This window comes from Bactrocera neohumeralis, chromosome 6, assembly GCF_024586455.1.
Source record: "Bactrocera neohumeralis isolate Rockhampton chromosome 6, APGP_CSIRO_Bneo_wtdbg2-racon-allhic-juicebox.fasta_v2, whole genome shotgun sequence".
In the NCBI taxonomy this organism is placed as follows: domain Eukaryota; kingdom Metazoa; phylum Arthropoda; class Insecta; order Diptera; family Tephritidae; genus Bactrocera; species Bactrocera neohumeralis.
In genome coordinates this window covers 24,652,875-24,670,998 of record NC_065923.1, presented here as the reverse complement: position 1 = coordinate 24,670,998, position 18,124 = coordinate 24,652,875, and the positions used below count along the sequence as shown (strand labels likewise).

Genomic DNA, 18,124 nt, shown 5'->3' with positions numbered 1-18,124 from the left:
TTCTTAAAACTTACTAAAAAATAATAACATAGCAAAAAAAATAGTTTGATTGATTGGCCTAAACGGTTTGGTCTGATCTAAAACCAATAGCTCACTTTTGGAAGACATCAAAAAGGTATTGGTGGCTTTCAAAGAAAATATATATTAGTATTTATATATAAATCTAGTGTTTTAAGTTTTAAGCGTTTCGTTTCTTTTGTAATTTCCAAGTGCACAAAGTGAAATTTAATTTTTGGTTAATTTAAATTATGAACCAACATGTGCCTGTTATTTTTCCCAACACTGTATTTTGAGCATTTACCGAACATATGTATGCATGTATGTATGTACATATGTATATCGCTTAACCTACAAGCAGGCACTTGACTTTATTCACAGAGTCTGTCGCGCGAGAGTCAGATTTACAAATTTACTCATCTGATTCTTTCTTGTCAAGATTCCATAGACAAACTCACCCAATTTATAACCGTATGTAAAAAAAAGCAATAACATTTCAACACCTTTAACTAACTCTATCCTTGTATTTCAATCAAAATAAACGATAATAGTTGTATATGTATGTACAATTGCAAATACATACATATGTATGTACATAGTAAAAACACAAATACGTACCAAAAACTGACATATGACTAATTAATAAATAAAAGTAACTCTACCATGCTTATAACACCTTCGATAGAGCCGTTACAATTTTACACTTGCATATTTGGTATACAATACATGTTTAATGCTTGTATACATAAGTATATGCAAAACCCTTAACTCATCATGGTTTGCTTATGTACTTTTCAATTGTATGCAATAGCAATAAAATCAAACAACTTACCAATTAAATTTTTAACCAGTACATAACTTTAATATACAACAGCCCAGCGCATTGTAAGTGATTGAAAACATAACAACAGTTATATATGTATGTACATGCATATATGCACTGTACCGCAACCGCGAATGCATTCAGCAAAAACACCTGACAATGAACAGGAATCTACAGGCAACGACTTGCACAGCAAACACATTTCACACTCACTTCACTTTATTTTTATTGTAATATATTAAACTACAGAGAAATTCACCAGCACATATTTGACAATAAATAATAATATTAACTCAAAACTTAATTTATTTACACTCTTAAACACCGGCAATACGCAGCCTGCATGATCACTAGAACACGAGATGTGTAAGAGAATAAATATTACAAGAATCAGGTGATGTGTCAAAAATGATGATAAAAAACGAAGCATTAACACTTCAAATCGCGCTAACACAAAAACAAATTTGCAAAATGAATCCTCGGGCAAATGCCGCCACATAAATATGTGTTTGTGGATGTATGAACATACATACGTACAGCCATGCACATGTAACATTCATACGTACGTATAAATGCATTTATTTAGCAATGCAGGCACGCAAAAAGAAAATTAAAGCAACAGCAACAAACTAATCAAAAATATTACAAATAAGAATGGGAGGAAAGCACACTGCGTTTCTGTTAGGCTTAATATCGCTTGCTGTAAATAGATATGTACACATACATATGTAGTTATGCATCAATTTCAGTTATGTATGTTTACTTAGCATGTGTTTTCATAGGTAAATTTCGCGCATTGATTTATATTTAATTGCGTAATTCGTCAACTTCTTGACTTTTCAATGAACTCATGCAAATACTCGTATTTATGTACCTATTTATATACGTATATATATGTATGTAAATATATTAATACATATGCATATACACTTGCTTTTTCCAAAGCAGCGAATTTAATTGCTTCCGGTTTGATTTAATTTATTTTTTTTTATTTGTACGAATTGCTCTCAGCCGCAACAAACGGATGTGAATAAACTCACAAACGCGCAAATATACAAAGGAATGAACGAAAATTCATACATACTACACAAACAAAAAGCATACATCTAAACAGACACACATTCATATATCTATGTACATCTGGACGAACGAAGTCGAGCAAAGCGCTGAATGCATAAGAAAAATCAGATTAACGTTAGAGAAAAATCAGGAAAAAGAAGAACGGAAACATTGAAAGTGACCAAGCCAGTTTGCGCAACGCATAGTCAAGTGGAAGTATAAATGTATTAAAATTTGTGTTTGCGACAAAAAGTTTATAATATTATTATTAGAAATTGTATCAAATTGGTAAATACACTAATTTATTGCTTTATAAGTGTGCAAAGATCGAAATCATGCTCAGATATTTGGTAAGTACACAGAGTGGCGCTTGGAAATAGTTTTGACAAAATACGTTTCTCCGCCATTTCCGTACTTTGGCGACATTTGCAGAGCATTATGGCATTTCCACGACACAGTGTCACATTTGTTGGTACTGGACGCCACTAGTTGCACTTCCGTTGAAAGTAACTAAAGCGATGCTACTATTTTTTAGTTAAAAAAAAATTTTATCAAATATTTTCAAGTAATTTGTGAATTGAAATTATAATTTAAATAATCCATATTTATATAATAAACAATACATACAGTGGTAATAAGAATAAAAAAATATTTATCAAAAATAAAAATTATAATATTAGAAAACTAAAAAAATAATAAAATACAAAATATATATTGAAAGTAAATTGCCGTACATATTTCTAAACATTTATTAAAATAATTATTAAAAATGTTTTGGTCTAATGAAGAAGTCGTAAAGTTATTTCATACAATACATTCTCATAGAAAACGACTAAAAATTTAATTGAAAATTCCTTTTTTAAATATGTTACTTGTAATTTAAGTCACAAAACTTAAATATCAACTTTTTAAATAATAACTGCAGTTCTTCAATGTTAAAACAAATCAAACATTTGCATTACTATAAAATGCAACCCTGCGCTGATTGTTATTGTTGTTGGCATTTTGTTTTTATCCACACTTGGTCAACGAAGCAACATCACAAAACGAATCGACGCGAACGAAGTGACGGAAAAGAAAAAGCTTGCTTTTATTGTACGTGCGCCTTGTTTCCTTTTCCTTTAATTTTAATTTTGTTTTTGATAAATTTAACAAATTCCAAATGTTTTCACAGATTTCAATACACCAACATTAACAGTCGAGTTTGTGACACAGTCTCAGTACGTTCGAAGCAAAAGGCATAGTGAAACGAACGTGGAAAATGGTAGGCGGCGGCGGCGGTGGCGACAATAAAGTTGTGGCCACTTTACGAGCGGATGGAAGTGTATATCCTGCAAGTGGCACTTCCATTGGGCAATTAGTGAATTTAATGAACTATAAAATTGTAAGTTTTACTACAGCTAACAGTGTTGCACCATTGTTTAACAATTCCTGTGTTTGTATTTGTTGCAATTTTTAATTTGGTGCTATAGCGTACGGAAGTGGATGTCAGCAATAAGGCGCTCAATACATTCAATGTACCAACAACCGTAGTGGATTTGGGTAAACAACTGTTACAGTACGCGCGGGACGGTGATCTGAAGGGAGTGAAAAATATGTTGTCGCGCGGAGCACCATTCACCTCGGATTGGGTATGTATTATTGTGTGGTTGTGGCTGGCGGTATGCTGTTGGCTTGGCAAATTACTGGATGGATAATAACATAAAATTTTATAATTTTATTTGTAGTTGGGCATGTCGGCGCTACATTTTGCAGCTATGAATAACCAATATGAGGTGTGTGACGCGCTTTTGAAGGGCGGCATCAATAAGGACTCGAAAACAAAAGTAGATCGTACACCGCTGCACATGGCGTGCTTCTACGGCAATGAACGCATTGTGGAACTTTTGCTAGCCAAAAAATGCATAGTAAATCCACGAGATATGGTACGTTTGTGAAGTTTCCTCGTAAGCAATTTATTTATTTATATATTTGCTTTTTCACACTTTTTAGTTACGCATGACACCTTTGCATTGGGCTGTGGAAAAAGGTCATAAGTCCATTGCGCGTCTGCTGCTTAAGCACAACGCTGACGTGACGGTTACTTCCAAATTCGGCAAAACTCCCATCGCTCTCGCAGTGTTGACAGAACAAGCTGACTTACTTGAGGAATTGGAATCTGCACGGCAATCGCAAATAAACCGCAAATATAATGAGGAGCATGAGGTGAGCATAAGTTCTAACAGATATATAATGAGTGCTGTTGGTTGTGGCACTTTTGACAGCAACATTTAGTGTTACATTATAATTCGCAGTTATATACATAAATATGTATATTTTACAAAGAACCCCGCTTAAATTTTTAATTTTGTTTGTGCTTTTCTATTACAAATACGCGTGCATTCATACATACAACTTATGCTAAAAAAATCATAAATATGCTCACAGGTGCGGGCCAAGCGTTTCAAAGTAGGTATTCAAGTTAGCTTGTTTAGATATATGTATGTATGCCTTTTCGATATTAATTTGTTTTTGTGCGTATTATTAACAATTTGGCCGAAGACAATGCTTCAAAATTTATCTAATAATTTCTAGTAGTATATTTTTCTAAATTTCTGTTAGTACTTTTGTGCATATAGTATATCTAATACAAATGTAAAAAATCATATTGAATATATTTTAATGAAATGCCACATTGCAGAAAGAGACATCTGATGCGGTGAACTCCATAATGGGTTTGACAAATTTTAGCGCAGAAGAAGCGGCAAGCTCCACAAAAATCACACTGGAAGTCGACGATGAGCTAACAAATAATAGCGACTTCGCAGAGTCCAAAATATCGGATTTGGCAAACATTAAGGGTATTTATTTTTAACATAAACCAAGTGTTGTAACTAATTATTATAATTGCAATAATTTACCACTAGAAACCGGCGTTCTGGACAAGACCACTATCAATATGCTGAAGGACCATGGCATTTCGATGATGCCAGAGGACGAAGACACTTCAAAGGAGCTGCTCGCCACTGCCTTGCAAAACGGGCGCCAACTGGTGCTGTCCGAGGGTGGCAAATTGTTGCTTAATGAGACTAAAAAAATACATAACAATAATAACGGTAAAAGTGCCTCCAGCAGCAGTGGAAACGCGAATTCCAATACCAGCAATGTACGAAATTATACGGTCTTGCCCGTGCGCGGCACGCTAGCATCGCGTACGCAAAATTACAAAGCGCGAGCGAGCATCATATCCAAAGCGAAAGATAATCTCAATATGTACAAGGTTAGTAGAAGCTCTTAGGCGCTTGTGAAAGTAATAAGATTCATGGAATTGAATGCGCTTACTAACTCACACAACACTTTACCGAAAAAAATATTAAAAATTAAAAACAAATTACTCTTTTTCAGAACGTGCGCATCATTTCACTAAACGATTTTAAAAAGTTCTACGGCAATACAAACATTAAAGGCGTGCAAAAGATACCTGCTTCCATGGCGAGGTAATTCAGTCTACATAAATCTTATATCTTAATTAGAGCTCTTCTCTATTTGTAGTGAACGTTTGGCGCGTATAAGACAAATAAGCGAAGAACAACGAATACTTAATCCTGGTAATCGACAGGTTTACACCAATACACGCACCTTAGCACAACGACAGGTATTTTCAATTACTTAGCCAATAATAAATGTCAAGTTGTTTTATAAATAAACACATACATAGATTTTTGTAAACAAACGTGTTTTGTGCGCTTAATTTAATTTCTTGTGAATTTATTTAAATATTTTTTATTATATAGTTTATTTATATATTTTTTATTATATAGTTTATTTATATATTTTTTTATTATTAATTAGTTTTATCATTTATTTTATGTTTTTATTTTTCTATGTAACAAAATTTTTCTTTCAACTTTTTAACCATAACCAAAAAATTTTGTCTCCTTGCAGTTGAAAGCTGGCCAAACAGTGGTAAAGACGGAGCAACCGTCGACTATAATAGCCGAGGATGATGATATTGATTCGATAATACAGCTGGCACCAACCGATAGTGATACCGAATTGTCGGACAGCGAACATACACAGCAGCAGCAGCAACAAACTCAACAAGCCCAAAAACAAAATCAGCCACAGCAAAAACTATCTAACGTCAGCATACAAGGCACTAAACAATTGTTGAATATCGCTGCGCCGCAAGTAATACGTCAGTTGACGACCAAGCAAGGCACGCTGGTTGGCACTAAACTCAGCATGTCCGGCGGTGAAGCTGCCAAACCACAAGCAGGCTCCACTGTCATCTCTCTGCTATCTGTGCCGGAAATATGCCGTCAACTATACGAGCTACGTCGGCAGAACGACGATTTGAAGCGCAAATTCGATGCAGCACAAAAGGAGAAGGAGGAGATGCGTCAGCGTTTGGATCGTTTGGAGGAGCTGTTGCTAGTGGAGAAAACGGATGATGGCTATGTGGATACCTAGTGGTAGCCACTAATAGTATGTCATTTAGTGGTATTCATTAAATTTCTTACTTTTTATTTAATTGAAAGTATTTTGTAATTAGCTACAATATACAGGCATAAACACGCAAACAAGAAGTGTAGTTGTGTAATGATCATTCGAGTTGAAGCGCCTTTAATTGAATGTGGTGGCATTCGCAGTATGCATTCGTTAAGTAAACTACATATATATTTAGTCATATAAGTTATGCGCTCGCTTGCAATAATTGTGAGCATTCATAAATAAGTTGAACTACCATTTAATTTAATTCTTAACTGTAAATATTTAATTTTATGTCTTTCTTAACATAAAACAAATGCAAAGCGTTGCACTTCGCCACTGAATTAGTAAGCTCTAAAATGTTGTCTGCTAAATATTCATAAAATTTCAATAAGCACCAGTGTTATACACACTTTAATCTTCTCACACTAAAAACAAAAAAAAAATACCAGCAAATTAATATTTTGATTCAATAAAGGGTTTACGTATTGCTGTTACTTTAATTTTATTGTTGTTAACGAAAAAATAATGCAAGGAAACAACTATATACATACAAATTTGATATCTCACAAATTGTTAATTCTTTAAGATTTTTATATTTTTCTAATGACAAATATGAAATACAAATGAAACAAGTTTGGTAAACACACAAAAATCATAGTAAACTGTACATGCATTAAAACATAATTATATTGAAAAAATTATATAAAAAAAAATTATTAGCAATTTTCTTGTATGTATATATGAAGTAAGCATTATTTGAAGTCAAAAAGCTAAGTAATATTTTTGTTTACATTAATGCATATGTATGTAGTTTATAAGAAACGCAAATAACAAAAAAAAGTGAGAATTTAAATTAACACGCATACTACAAAAACGTTTTAAAAATATGTAAGTGAGTTTATGTTATCTCGTAGTTTGAATTAATAAAAAAAAACATTTTGTAAAATGTTAAAACAATGGTCAGCATTTTGGAAAATTGGTAAACATATTGAAAAGTGCGAACTCAAAACTTTCAATGTAGAAGGAATAGCTGTAACTCGGCATCATTGTGGCTATGAAGTATCAATCGTTGTTGATTTTGTTGTCCTCGTTCCAACAGCAGTTATATCTACCCAACCGTGCCGACTGGGGCTTATAGTATTTTTAATTTCTACCAAAATCAGTTCTGCGTTTGTAATCATATATACCTATTGTTAAAGATCCACTGTTTAGTTCACAAGAAATAAAACTCCAAAAAGGAGCAGAGACAAACTTTTGTAATCGCAACTAGGGTTTAGTAAGTATATGAAGGAGTTTCAATCATAATTGCATAACATTTGATCGCATAAAAGTTTGAACGGACATTATCAAGAGCTGTGGCGTTTATGTGTGTTATAAGTGAGGTATAATCGGTACGGCTTATCGGCGAATTATTTACATACCTTTTCTCACATAAAAGGTACTCTAAGGACTTAAAAATTCAAAAAACTGTTTTCCCGGCTAAAATAGGTGCTGTTGGAAAGTTGTCGGGTTAGTGCATAGTATTTTATACAGTTATGCAATGTTCCCATTGTCCGACTTTGTTATTGTTGTTGCTGTAAGGACTTTGCATGAATATGGACATTGCTTGCTTACATTCCAATTTGGTACTTAAAGTTTTTTAATATTAAATAATTGTTAAATAAAAATACTTGTAATGGGTTAAATTTGAACTGCATTGTCGACCAAAGCAGTCAGCTGTTCACTGCCGTTTTGTTTTTTTGACATTTATTTTATTTGAAAACCGTCACCAAAACAAATCAAGTTGCACGTGTCTGAAGCTCCGCATTTATTCTGAAAAACATCATAAAAACTCTATTTAACAGACAATAAATTTCCGAAATGGTAATATTTTACAAAGCTTCAAAAATCAACTTGTAGAAAATGTGTTTTTTAATTTATAGGGTAAGAAACACGACGATATAGACTTACCCGGCTTTCCATCTCTGGATAATGTTGGCGGTGGTGACAATACGGAGACTGTTAAAGGTAAAACCAAATCTAAGAAAAGCGGAGGTTTCCAATCGATGGGTCTTTCCTTTGACGTACTAAAAGGTATAACTAAGCGTGGATACAAAATACCGACACCTATACAGCGAAAGGTACACTACAAATTGTGACAAAATCAACACAAACATTTTATATTTACATATGCATACTTATGTATTTCGGTTTAGACCATACCGTTGATACTTGAAGGCCGCGATGTTGTGGCTATGGCTAAAACAGGCTCAGGCAAAACTGCCTGCTTTCTTATACCCATGTTCGAAAAACTTAAGAGCAGGGAACCCACTAAAGGTGCGCGTGCTCTAATTCTCTCGCCCACGCGCGAATTGGCTGTGCAGACTTACAAGTTTATCAAAGAATTGGGACGTTTTATGGATCTGAAAACAATTTTAGTACTTGGTGGTGATTCAATGGACTCGCAGTTTTCTGCTATACACACTTGTCCCGACGTTATAGTGGCTACGCCAGGTCGTTTTCTGCATTTGTGTGTTGAAATGGATTTGAAATTGAATTCAGTTGGTGCGTTAAGATACTTTATGAGTTTTACTGTACTACTAATTTCACTATATTATTTCTTCAGAATATGTGGTGTTCGATGAGGCAGATCGTCTGTTTGAAATGGGCTTTGGCCAACAACTGAATGAAACATTGCACCGTTTGCCAGCGTCCAAGCAAACCGTGCTCTTCTCGGCTACTCTACCCAAACTTTTAGTGAATTTTGCACGCGCAGGATTAAACGATCCAGTTTTGTTGCGTTTAGGTAAATACGAGTATATGGATTTTTGGTCAAAGAATGTTCGGCTTATTAAAATTCTATATTAACAGATGTTGAGTCTAAATTACCGGAAGGTTTAATGCTTAAATTCTTATACTGCCGTCCGGACGAACGTTATACCGCCTTGGTCGTGTTGCTCAAATATGTAATACCGCAAGATGCTCAAACCGTGGTCTTCGCTGGTACACAACACCACGTTGAATTGATATGCTATGTAAGTAGATACTGAGTATTTTTTCCTAAAATATAAAATTATTTATATTCCCTGCACTTAGATCCTCACCAAATGCGGTATTTCCAATACGGCCGTATATTCTAGTTTAGACCCCGCCGCACGTAAGATTAACACAGCCAAATTTGTTAATAAGAAAGTCTCGGTGTTAACTGTAACCGATGTGGCGGCACGTGGTATCGATATACCCAGCTTGGATTATGTTGTAAATTTGCATTTCCCCGGAAAACCGAAATTATTCGTACATCGTGTCGGACGTTGCGCTCGCGCTGGCCGCACCGGCACCGCCTACTCCATATTCTCCACTGATGATGCTGCGCATGTGCTTGATTTGCATTTATTCCTCAATCGCCCATTCAATATAAATGACGACAAAACGGTGGGCATTGCACCGCAGGAGCTAATGGAGGAAGAGCATCTATCTGTGACAGAAGTTAAGAACAGTCATGATATTGTAAGTGATATTAATTTCGACAATTTTAGGTGTGTGTTTCAAATAAATTTTCGTTTGTTTAGGCTGGTGTACTACGTACAAGTGAAAACGCATACAAAAAATATTTGTCGTCGCGTCCTGTGGCCTCAGCAGAATCCAATGCACGCATTAAGAAAATCAAGTTTTTCAGCTGCAAAAACTTAGATGATTTTCTAGCAGCAAATATATCATTGCGACAATCGCAATGCGCAAATAGAGAAAATGACAACAAGTCAAAGGAAGATTTGGTGGCTGAAGATCGTAAATTACAGGAGGAGAAGCAAGATTTGTTGTTAAAAATGCGGAATTTTAAGCCATCGACGGTTAGTAATAACACAGAAATTCATAAGTAATTTTAACATTTCTTTTATTAATCTTGATTTGCCTGCATTTCAGACGATTTTCGAGTTGAATCGCAGCCAAAAGTCTCTACCTTTCACTATTATGAAGGACAAGCGCACCAAGCATACCAATGTCATTGAGAAGTACAGAAATAAGATGGATGAAATCGAAAAGGAGGAAGCTAATAAGCAACTGGAAGCAGATGAAAAGGAAGAAGTATGTACCAATTAATTTTTACACGCTTTTACTTTCCATTTTCACTTTTACATTATTTTTAGGCTGATGAAGCCGACGCCGAGGAAATTAATCAAGCCTTCAATAAAATTGTTGCACCGAAGAAACGGAAAAACCTCGAGGATCTTTATAAAGACAAGAAGAAAAAAAAGAAGAAGACACATGCCAAGGATAATGAACATTATATTCCCTACCAGTCGGCGGATAAACACACCGAGGACGGTCTGGCGATTAACTCTTTTGAGCGTCAAGCCATGAATGCTGAGTTTTCAGTGGTCGAACGTGATAATGGCTCAGATTTTCGCCCCAAGCCGGGCATGAAGAAGTGGGATCGCATCAAGAAGAAAATGGTTTCTGTGCAAGATCCACGCGCAGGCAAAATACGAACCGAATCGGGTGCCTGGATACCGGCTTCTTTCAAGACGGGCCGTTACAGCGATTGGAAAGAAAAATCCAAAATCGAAGAGCAATTGCAGCGTGAAAACGATGGTGACGATGATGGATTCAAACCATTGTCGCATGAAAAACGTCATCCAGTTCGACGGCATGCGCGTCACAATGCCAAGGTGGCTGCCAAGCAGCGCGCAGGCGGTGACAGTGAATTGCGGCATCCGGAGCAGATTGTAAAAGCGCGTATGCGCTTGGAGTTCATCAAGAAACGTAATGCTGAGAATGCAGTACGTAAAGCAGAGAATAGAAAACGTAGCATGCGTAAAAATCAACGGGGTAAAGTAAAGAAAGGTGGCAAAAAGTAGGTGTATATTATTCATGGCTTAAGTTAGAAAATTATTGTGCTTTTTATTTTAATAAATATTAAATAAAAAAATTAATATATCATTTTCTTAAAACAGTTTCTAATTCTTATTGAAGCGATGGCAACTCGAAAAAATCAGCTGTTCGTAAATTGTCACCAGGTGTCGCCCTGTTGCTATCAAATGAAAAATTTATTTTGACATTAGTGGCTATGTGGGAAAACTTGTTTTTTTATTTCTTCCTGAGTTGAAGCAATTCTGTTTCGGCATAAATTAATCAAATTCGACAAAAATACGTCCAAAGCATGTAGTGGCTCCAAACAGTGATAACGTATTCCGGCTCCGCAAAATATAACAAAAACGAAAGTGTTCCTTCCTGATATAATTAATCAATATGTGAAACATATACATAGGTGGATTAAAGTCTTTGGCCAAGAAAAAAAAAATTGCAAGTGACAAAAAAAAAATTAAAATAAACACCACTAAATACGAGGTCAAACAATAACATCGCGCCGTAGTGAAAGTATTTCGAGCGCTACACATTATATCATTATTTCGGTATTAACAATAAACAGTGATAACTACGTAAAAGATTATTTAAAATCAAAATTCTTGTTACCAAGATCCATTATCTGCCCTGTCTCAAGTGTCTGCGCGTGGAATTAGCTAAAGTGTGTCGGTGGGAAAAAACACCCCAATTTTATATTAAAAGCCTTTGCGCACTAAACGGCGGCTGCTGAATCATGCGGCCATCGTTGTTCGTTGAAAAGTGGCAAATAATTTGCTTTGTGTTTGTTTAATTAATATCAATAACCCAAGCAATATAATTTGTGCGTGCACGTAAATTATAATTGCAAATATTTTGCAAAATATTTAGTATATCTAGTATATTATTTGTGTAAATCGTGGCATAACAGTGGGTTAAAAAATAAAACAAAGCAAAATGGATAGTTCAATGGTATTCGGCGTGTTTCGCAATTTAACCTCAAGTACATTGGATGCAAATAGCGCTGAGGCGGACATGGATTCGGAAGATATGGATACCATGTTTTCAACTTCCACTACGTCAGCTGTTTTGACTACCAGCACCACTGCGGCACCGGACACCGATCCGTCTGTGTCAATGAATAATTTCTATCCTGCTTTGGTACAATGCTTTGGCATCATTATATGTGGGTGAGTTAAACAATAATCGTATAATGTCAGTGGTGATAAATCGGTGCTAAAAGTGAAAGTTAATTAGAATCGAAGGAGTGGGTTGTACACCCACGAACAAAGAAAATTCATATTCTAAAACCCTGAAGTAATTGTCACAGCTTTCCACTGCATATATTCTTGCAATAGCCATGTTGTGCATATCTACATAAAAATTTTGATATATCAATAAATTCTTTGTTGTGAAAGTGGTTTTATATTTTTACGCAAAAAGGGTTTTTTTGCATGAAGTGATTGTACTTGATAAATAAATTCCTTTTGTGGTGGGCGTTTGACGCAAATATAAAGTGGTCATACTTAGTATAATTATTAAAGCATACGTAAAAGAACTGTACAGATATGGCGCAGATAACCAAATCAGATCCTACGTGGTTTATAATACATAAGTATAATTAAAAATAATATTTGGAAGATAAAATGTTAATAGAACTTATTACGAATATTATTTGTGATAACAACGCAATGCTTTAGTAGTATTGAAAAAACATTAAACGAAATTTGTTGGCTTGTGAAATAAAGAAATCAGCATAATAATTTAATTTTTTAAAATAGAAAAGTTAAAAATTTAAAATAGAAAAGTTATTATTTCTAAAATAAAAAAATATTTGATTTTTATACATATATGACAACCTGTCGTTCTTTATTTATGTATGGAATATAATTATACTATATAACCGCCTAAGAGGTGTTTACGCCAATAAAGAAGAAAAGAATATGATGTATGTCGTTGTAGAAACCAAGTGCGAAATAATTTTCAAACGTTTTGCCGACTTTTGGTTATGTAGACTAGACTGCCGTGGGAACGGGGAATATTATTATGGTTTTAGTCTTCAGAAAAGCATCCCGATATTTTCATATTATGTACGTACACCTAATTACCATGGAAACAAAGAAGACTTATAAAAGGTTCTTTGTATAAAAATAGACGCGCTGTTGTAAAGACAGGTGCATGCTTGGGCGTCTTAGCAGAGGACAAAGTGTCTGTTTTGGCTTATCTTTGGTGAGATTGGTTTCATTTGAAAAGAATTTTCATCAAAGTCTTCAATTTAAGGCTTTTCCAACGTTTGATATTAAATGTGCACATATGAATGTATATTATTTGAATTATGGATAATATTTTCCTTATTTTAAAATATGTGTGATATTTTTATAACTTACAAAATAAACAAAATAAAATTTATGTATTATTTAGTAAACAATAATAACAGATGATCACTATATATAGGCAAACAATAAACAACAACAAGAACAAGAAAAAACGTTAACTAACGGATGCACCGAGGCTGTAATACTACTACGAGTACTACGCAAATTCAAATGATTCCATACCAGATCTTGCTGAGTGTATGCCATAAAGACCGTCTGAATAATTTATTAGGAGATTTCAGCATGTTCTTGGCTTTGATTTTTCAGTTTATATGGCAGCTATGTATGTATATGCCACAGTGGTCGGATAGCGGCGATTTCGACAATTTAGCAGCTTCTTGAGGGAAAAGAAGAACTGACTGAAGAACTAGTTCGCGTGTATACGGACAGATAAACATTCTAAATCGACGCAGCTCCTTACACTGATCATGTATACATACATACATATATATGTACATACATACATATACTGTATAAGGTCTCGGAAGTTACTTGCCGTGTGATGCAAACTTGGTTGCAAGTTTAATATATACTGTTCAGGGTATAAAAAGCTTATTAAATAAATGCAGTAAAGTGAAAGAATTATTGAGTTATGTAATTATACTTTAAACATGTTATTTAATAATACAGTTGCTGGCAGGCTTCAAGTTTAATAATGTAAAGAATTTATGAGACTTTAGAGCCTAATAATAATTCTGTTTACAACCCTTATGTTATACAACACGAACTTCCTTCCTCTTCTTTACCAATTAAAAAGTATTAAATTTGCTTTTTGCATTTGTTTTGCGATATGTTTTGTTGTAATTGATACTTATATCAGGTTTTAGAATGCAAAGCAATTAATTCCAACTTTTCTCACGTTATTAAGGCACGTCTTATAACTTTATACAAATTATCGCTGCTTGTCTTGTCATCTTTGTATAAACAGAGTAATATATTGTTTTCGATCGCATGTTAATATATTGTTAACAAATTTCTATAGGTTTTCTGCTGCTCCTAATTATTTTATTTGTAAATAATTTGCTAAAAACTTTATTTTATGCATAAACTAATGCCTTTAATGGCTAACTAAAAATCAGGCAATTGCTTTCTATATCGTTTATTCATTCTAATTACCCATCGAGGTGTTGAATAAATGTATAATTTTTGTTGTTGCTACAATAAAGCGCTTATCAAATGCGGTGAGTAACCAACCGGTCGCACTTAACTTGACTTGATAATAGTGATTTTCCTCATAGTAAAAGCCAATACAAATGCAGTTGTATTTAAATTAGCTTACGTTCATTGTTTTTGTTGTAATATTTAAAGTGTTTGAGAATGCAATTAAATGGGAAAAGGTTGGGCCAAATGACAGTAATGTTATTAAATAATCTCTTAACTGTGTTTGTAGTGGCGCGGGGTCCTTTCCACTTTTTGTGTGTGTCGGGAGTTGTTAATATAATATTTAGACATTTTTATTTAAATCTCGCGCGAAAACAATTGCTCCAAATATTTTTTTATGTTGGTATGACTACTGTCAGTAACATCTGTGCAAAATATTCATTAGTGTTTTGTATACGCTTGTCTTTCTGAAGTACATAAAGTGCATTCGGCGATTTTTTCTATGAGTAAAATTATTCAACAAAGAAACTCCATAAAATTTTTTGTGTGGAACCAAATTTCTGGTGCCGAAACGTTCAAAATGTTGAAAAGGCCATCGGTGATAATTGTTTGTCGCGAGCAAGTGGTTTTGATTTGTACAAATTTTTCAAAGAGGTTCGAGAACGTGTTGCTGACAAACCACGCCCAAAACGGACATTAACTGATGATCAACACGGCAATAAAATATCGGAATTAGTGCTTGAGAATCGACGTTTAACATTCAGAGATCTTACTGGCATCGTTCGAATATCGGAAGGATCAGTGAAAACCATTTTGAGAGATCATATGGGCCTAAAATAAGTAAAAGCACGATTGGTTCCAAATTCATAGAATTTTTTCTAAAAACTGCGTCGCGTTAACGTACTGTAACTGTGAAACAATGCTTGAATAACTTGTTCGGTTAGCTCCGAACTCTTTCCTATTTGTTTTCATTTTAATAACAAAATTTCGAATTTTACTAATGTTTACAACACTACTAATTGTGTATTTGGGGCTCAGCGGAACTAATAACGGTCATTAAACAATTGGCATACATATGTATGTACATACATATACATAAATATACACCTATACAAATATATAAAGAGTACGCACTTTCAACTAAAATAAAAAAAAAAATTAAGTGTCAATGAACTATAAAAATAAATATTTCTTCTTTGTCTAGCAAAGCATTGTAAATTTATTTTGTTTATAGACTTGTAAATCAAATATGATTAATTTATTTTTAATAATTTCCATTGTATACAATTACCTGTCATACAAATAAGTGAATATAATAACACTTACGCTCAAACATACATACAAAACATAGATATGTACATACATATATATTTGTGCATGCATATATGCGCCTAGGCATTTTTCACTTATCTCTAAAAAATTGTTTCACTGAAACATTTCAATTAAATAATCCGTACTGAGATTATTTTCACGTGATAACGCGGAATCACAAAGGCAAAGTTCCGCTTAAATTGAATATAAAGTGAAACGAATTAATTTGACTCGTCAGAGCGTCCGTTCGCCGGCACTCGTTCCAATTTATGGGTCAATTTTCTAGTTCACTGAATGCGATAAAGTAAAGTGAGTCGCTTTTTTGTGAATGCATTTTGTATTTATGTGTATAAAAGTGTTATAACGGTTATTATTTAACAATTTAACTACTCGAGACAGTTGTTGCATATGTTATAATAGCTTGACACTTGCACTTTCCGTTATCTTGAGCAATTGAAAATGCTGTTGGCGAGTATTTTAGCGAATAATTGCATTTCTAATTTATTTTTAAATGGAAAAGTGGTATGTAACGGTGCTTAATATAGGATTTATTGCTATAATAATCAATTTCTTATTAGAAGTGTTGCAAATCGTTTATTTATGTTTTAGTTATTAATTATTATTGTTTTTTTTTTTTTCTTTGTTTTGCTGTTTGGAACTTGTAAATGCTACAAATATTGTTTATATTTTGTATTTTGTTGCAGATGTTTCTTAATTGTATGTACATATGTATCTATAGTGGTCCAATCTGAACTATTGATTCGCTTGGGCAATAAATCATGGTACAAATTCCCATACAAAGACTTGATTTTGATTGATCACATTGTATGACAGCTACATCCTATAGTGGTCCTATAGCTGTTTGGAGATTATACCGTTACATTAGATAATGATCCATGCAAAATTTCGTAAAGATATGTTCCCAAATAAAACAGTTTTTCATATAAGGACTTGATTTTGATCCGTCAGTTTGTATGACAGCTATAAGATATAGTGGTTCGTTATCAGCTGTTTCGACAAATGAGTAGTTTCTCGGAGAGAAAAAGACGTATGCAAAATTTCAGATCGATATCTAAGAAACTAAAGAAGTACATATCAGGCGCAGAGTATAAAAATTTTTAATTGGTGACATTCTCTTGGTTATCTGAAAATACCTTGAATCAAAATATAAAGATTATGTCTTTATCAAAAAATTTAGGTTATGTACATATTCTGTCATCTGAAATACCATTACGGTGAAACTGCTCATCTTGTGACGCTATCCCAGAATCAAGACATTTTTCGATTTCGTGTTAGTGGAAAGGCTTAGAGCCAAGCGATGTGCCATTGAACGTAACAAATAATAAACGGACCGTGCAATATCTGGGGAATATGGCAGATAAGGTTGGACTTTCTGTTTAAATGGTACCAGGTAGGTTTTAAAGGGTTTGGCAACGTAAGGCCGGCCTTTGTCATGCAGCAGAATCACTTTTTCGTGCCTGTTGTTGTTCTTGTAACGGGTATTCAATCCCCGGTAGGATGATAAGGATTAGCTAAGATGCCGTTGAAGACATCCAACCCAAGAAACGTGCTGTTTCGAGTGGGGTCTGTGGGCATGTAAAAAGGTGGCCAGTGGCTTGCGGAGACTGATTGCACGACATATATTACAATGGATAGCCAATTTTGAAGCGAAGAAATCACGCACGTTGTTTCACTTTTTCACTTGGAGCAGCACCTCCATAGGCCTTAGATCAGGTCAATGTCGTCTAATTTATACATTTCCCTTATCGACGGGCCTTGACCATTATGAAATGCGATCTCGCTTCGAGCTCATTAAAAGTATTTTATACTATTTCCTAGTAACGCAGATGTAGATCTATTCATATGCTTCAAAACAACCTCACATTAAGAACAAAATAACGGTTTAAATCTAAAAGTGAGTTCATAAGAATAAAAAGATTGCCATGAATATTAATAAAAACTATGTACATATGTTTAATAATGTGGGCGTTGCTTTCTTAAAATGAAACTTTATTCAACAAAAACTTTGAATCACAGCAAAAATTTTCCAGAATTCCTAACATACTATTAGCAATATCCAAGTTGCATGTCAACATGATTGCATTTACACAATTCTAAACTCGATTTAATTTCGAAAAAAATGCTTGCCGCACAGAAATAGTAGACT

At 34.1% G+C, this 18,124-nt stretch overlaps 3 protein-coding genes across 8 annotated transcripts in view; all 3 read left to right on the top strand.

Moving 5' to 3' along the window:
- The first annotated feature begins 2,078 nt into the window (after window positions 1–2,078).
- Window positions 2,079–6,852, top strand: LOC126761895 (ankyrin repeat domain-containing protein 18A). Of its 4 annotated transcripts, none has more exons than XM_050478329.1 (11): window positions 2,079–2,229; window positions 3,054–3,263; window positions 3,352–3,510; window positions 3,607–3,804; window positions 3,872–4,084; window positions 4,307–4,327; window positions 4,560–4,719; window positions 4,786–5,138; window positions 5,264–5,355; window positions 5,411–5,513; window positions 5,804–6,852. In XM_050478329.1, exons 2-11 carry the CDS (start codon window positions 3,141–3,143, stop codon window positions 6,329–6,331), a joined length of 1,950 nt encoding a protein of 649 aa, XP_050334286.1. In that variant the 5' UTR covers window positions 2,079–2,229; window positions 3,054–3,140; the 3' UTR covers window positions 6,332–6,852. The 4 variants fall into 4 exon arrangements, with proteins under 4 accessions (XP_050334286.1, XP_050334288.1, XP_050334285.1 ...); XM_050478331.1 differs by lacking the exon at window positions 2,079–2,229 and adding an exon at window positions 2,885–2,974 and having other exon boundaries at window positions 5,432–5,513; XM_050478328.1 differs by lacking the exon at window positions 2,079–2,229 and adding an exon at window positions 2,885–2,974.
- A 1,255-nt stretch (window positions 6,853–8,107) lies between these two features.
- Window positions 8,108–11,280, top strand: LOC126761984 (ATP-dependent RNA helicase DDX54). Its single transcript, XM_050478441.1, has 9 exons — window positions 8,108–8,215; window positions 8,275–8,472; window positions 8,548–8,896; window positions 8,958–9,137; window positions 9,203–9,366; window positions 9,428–9,838; window positions 9,901–10,179; window positions 10,253–10,414; window positions 10,477–11,280. The coding sequence occupies exons 1-9, from the start codon at window positions 8,213–8,215 to the stop codon at window positions 11,185–11,187; spliced, it is 2,457 nt and encodes an 818-aa protein (XP_050334398.1). The 5' UTR covers window positions 8,108–8,212; the 3' UTR covers window positions 11,188–11,280.
- A 106-nt stretch (window positions 11,281–11,386) lies between these two features.
- Window positions 11,387–18,124, top strand: part of LOC126763552 (integral membrane protein GPR155) — a 47,531-nt gene continuing 40,793 nt past the window's right edge. For 2 of the 3 annotated variants that reach the window (XM_050481160.1, XM_050481159.1), the window contains exon 1: window positions 11,389–12,360. In XM_050481160.1, coding sequence (XP_050337117.1) covers window positions 12,128–12,360 — 233 coding nt within the window. In that variant the 5' untranslated portion in view covers window positions 11,389–12,127. Of the gene's footprint in view, window positions 12,361–18,124 lie in introns of all 3 variants that reach the window. The other variant, XM_050481161.1, reaches the window with a different exon arrangement.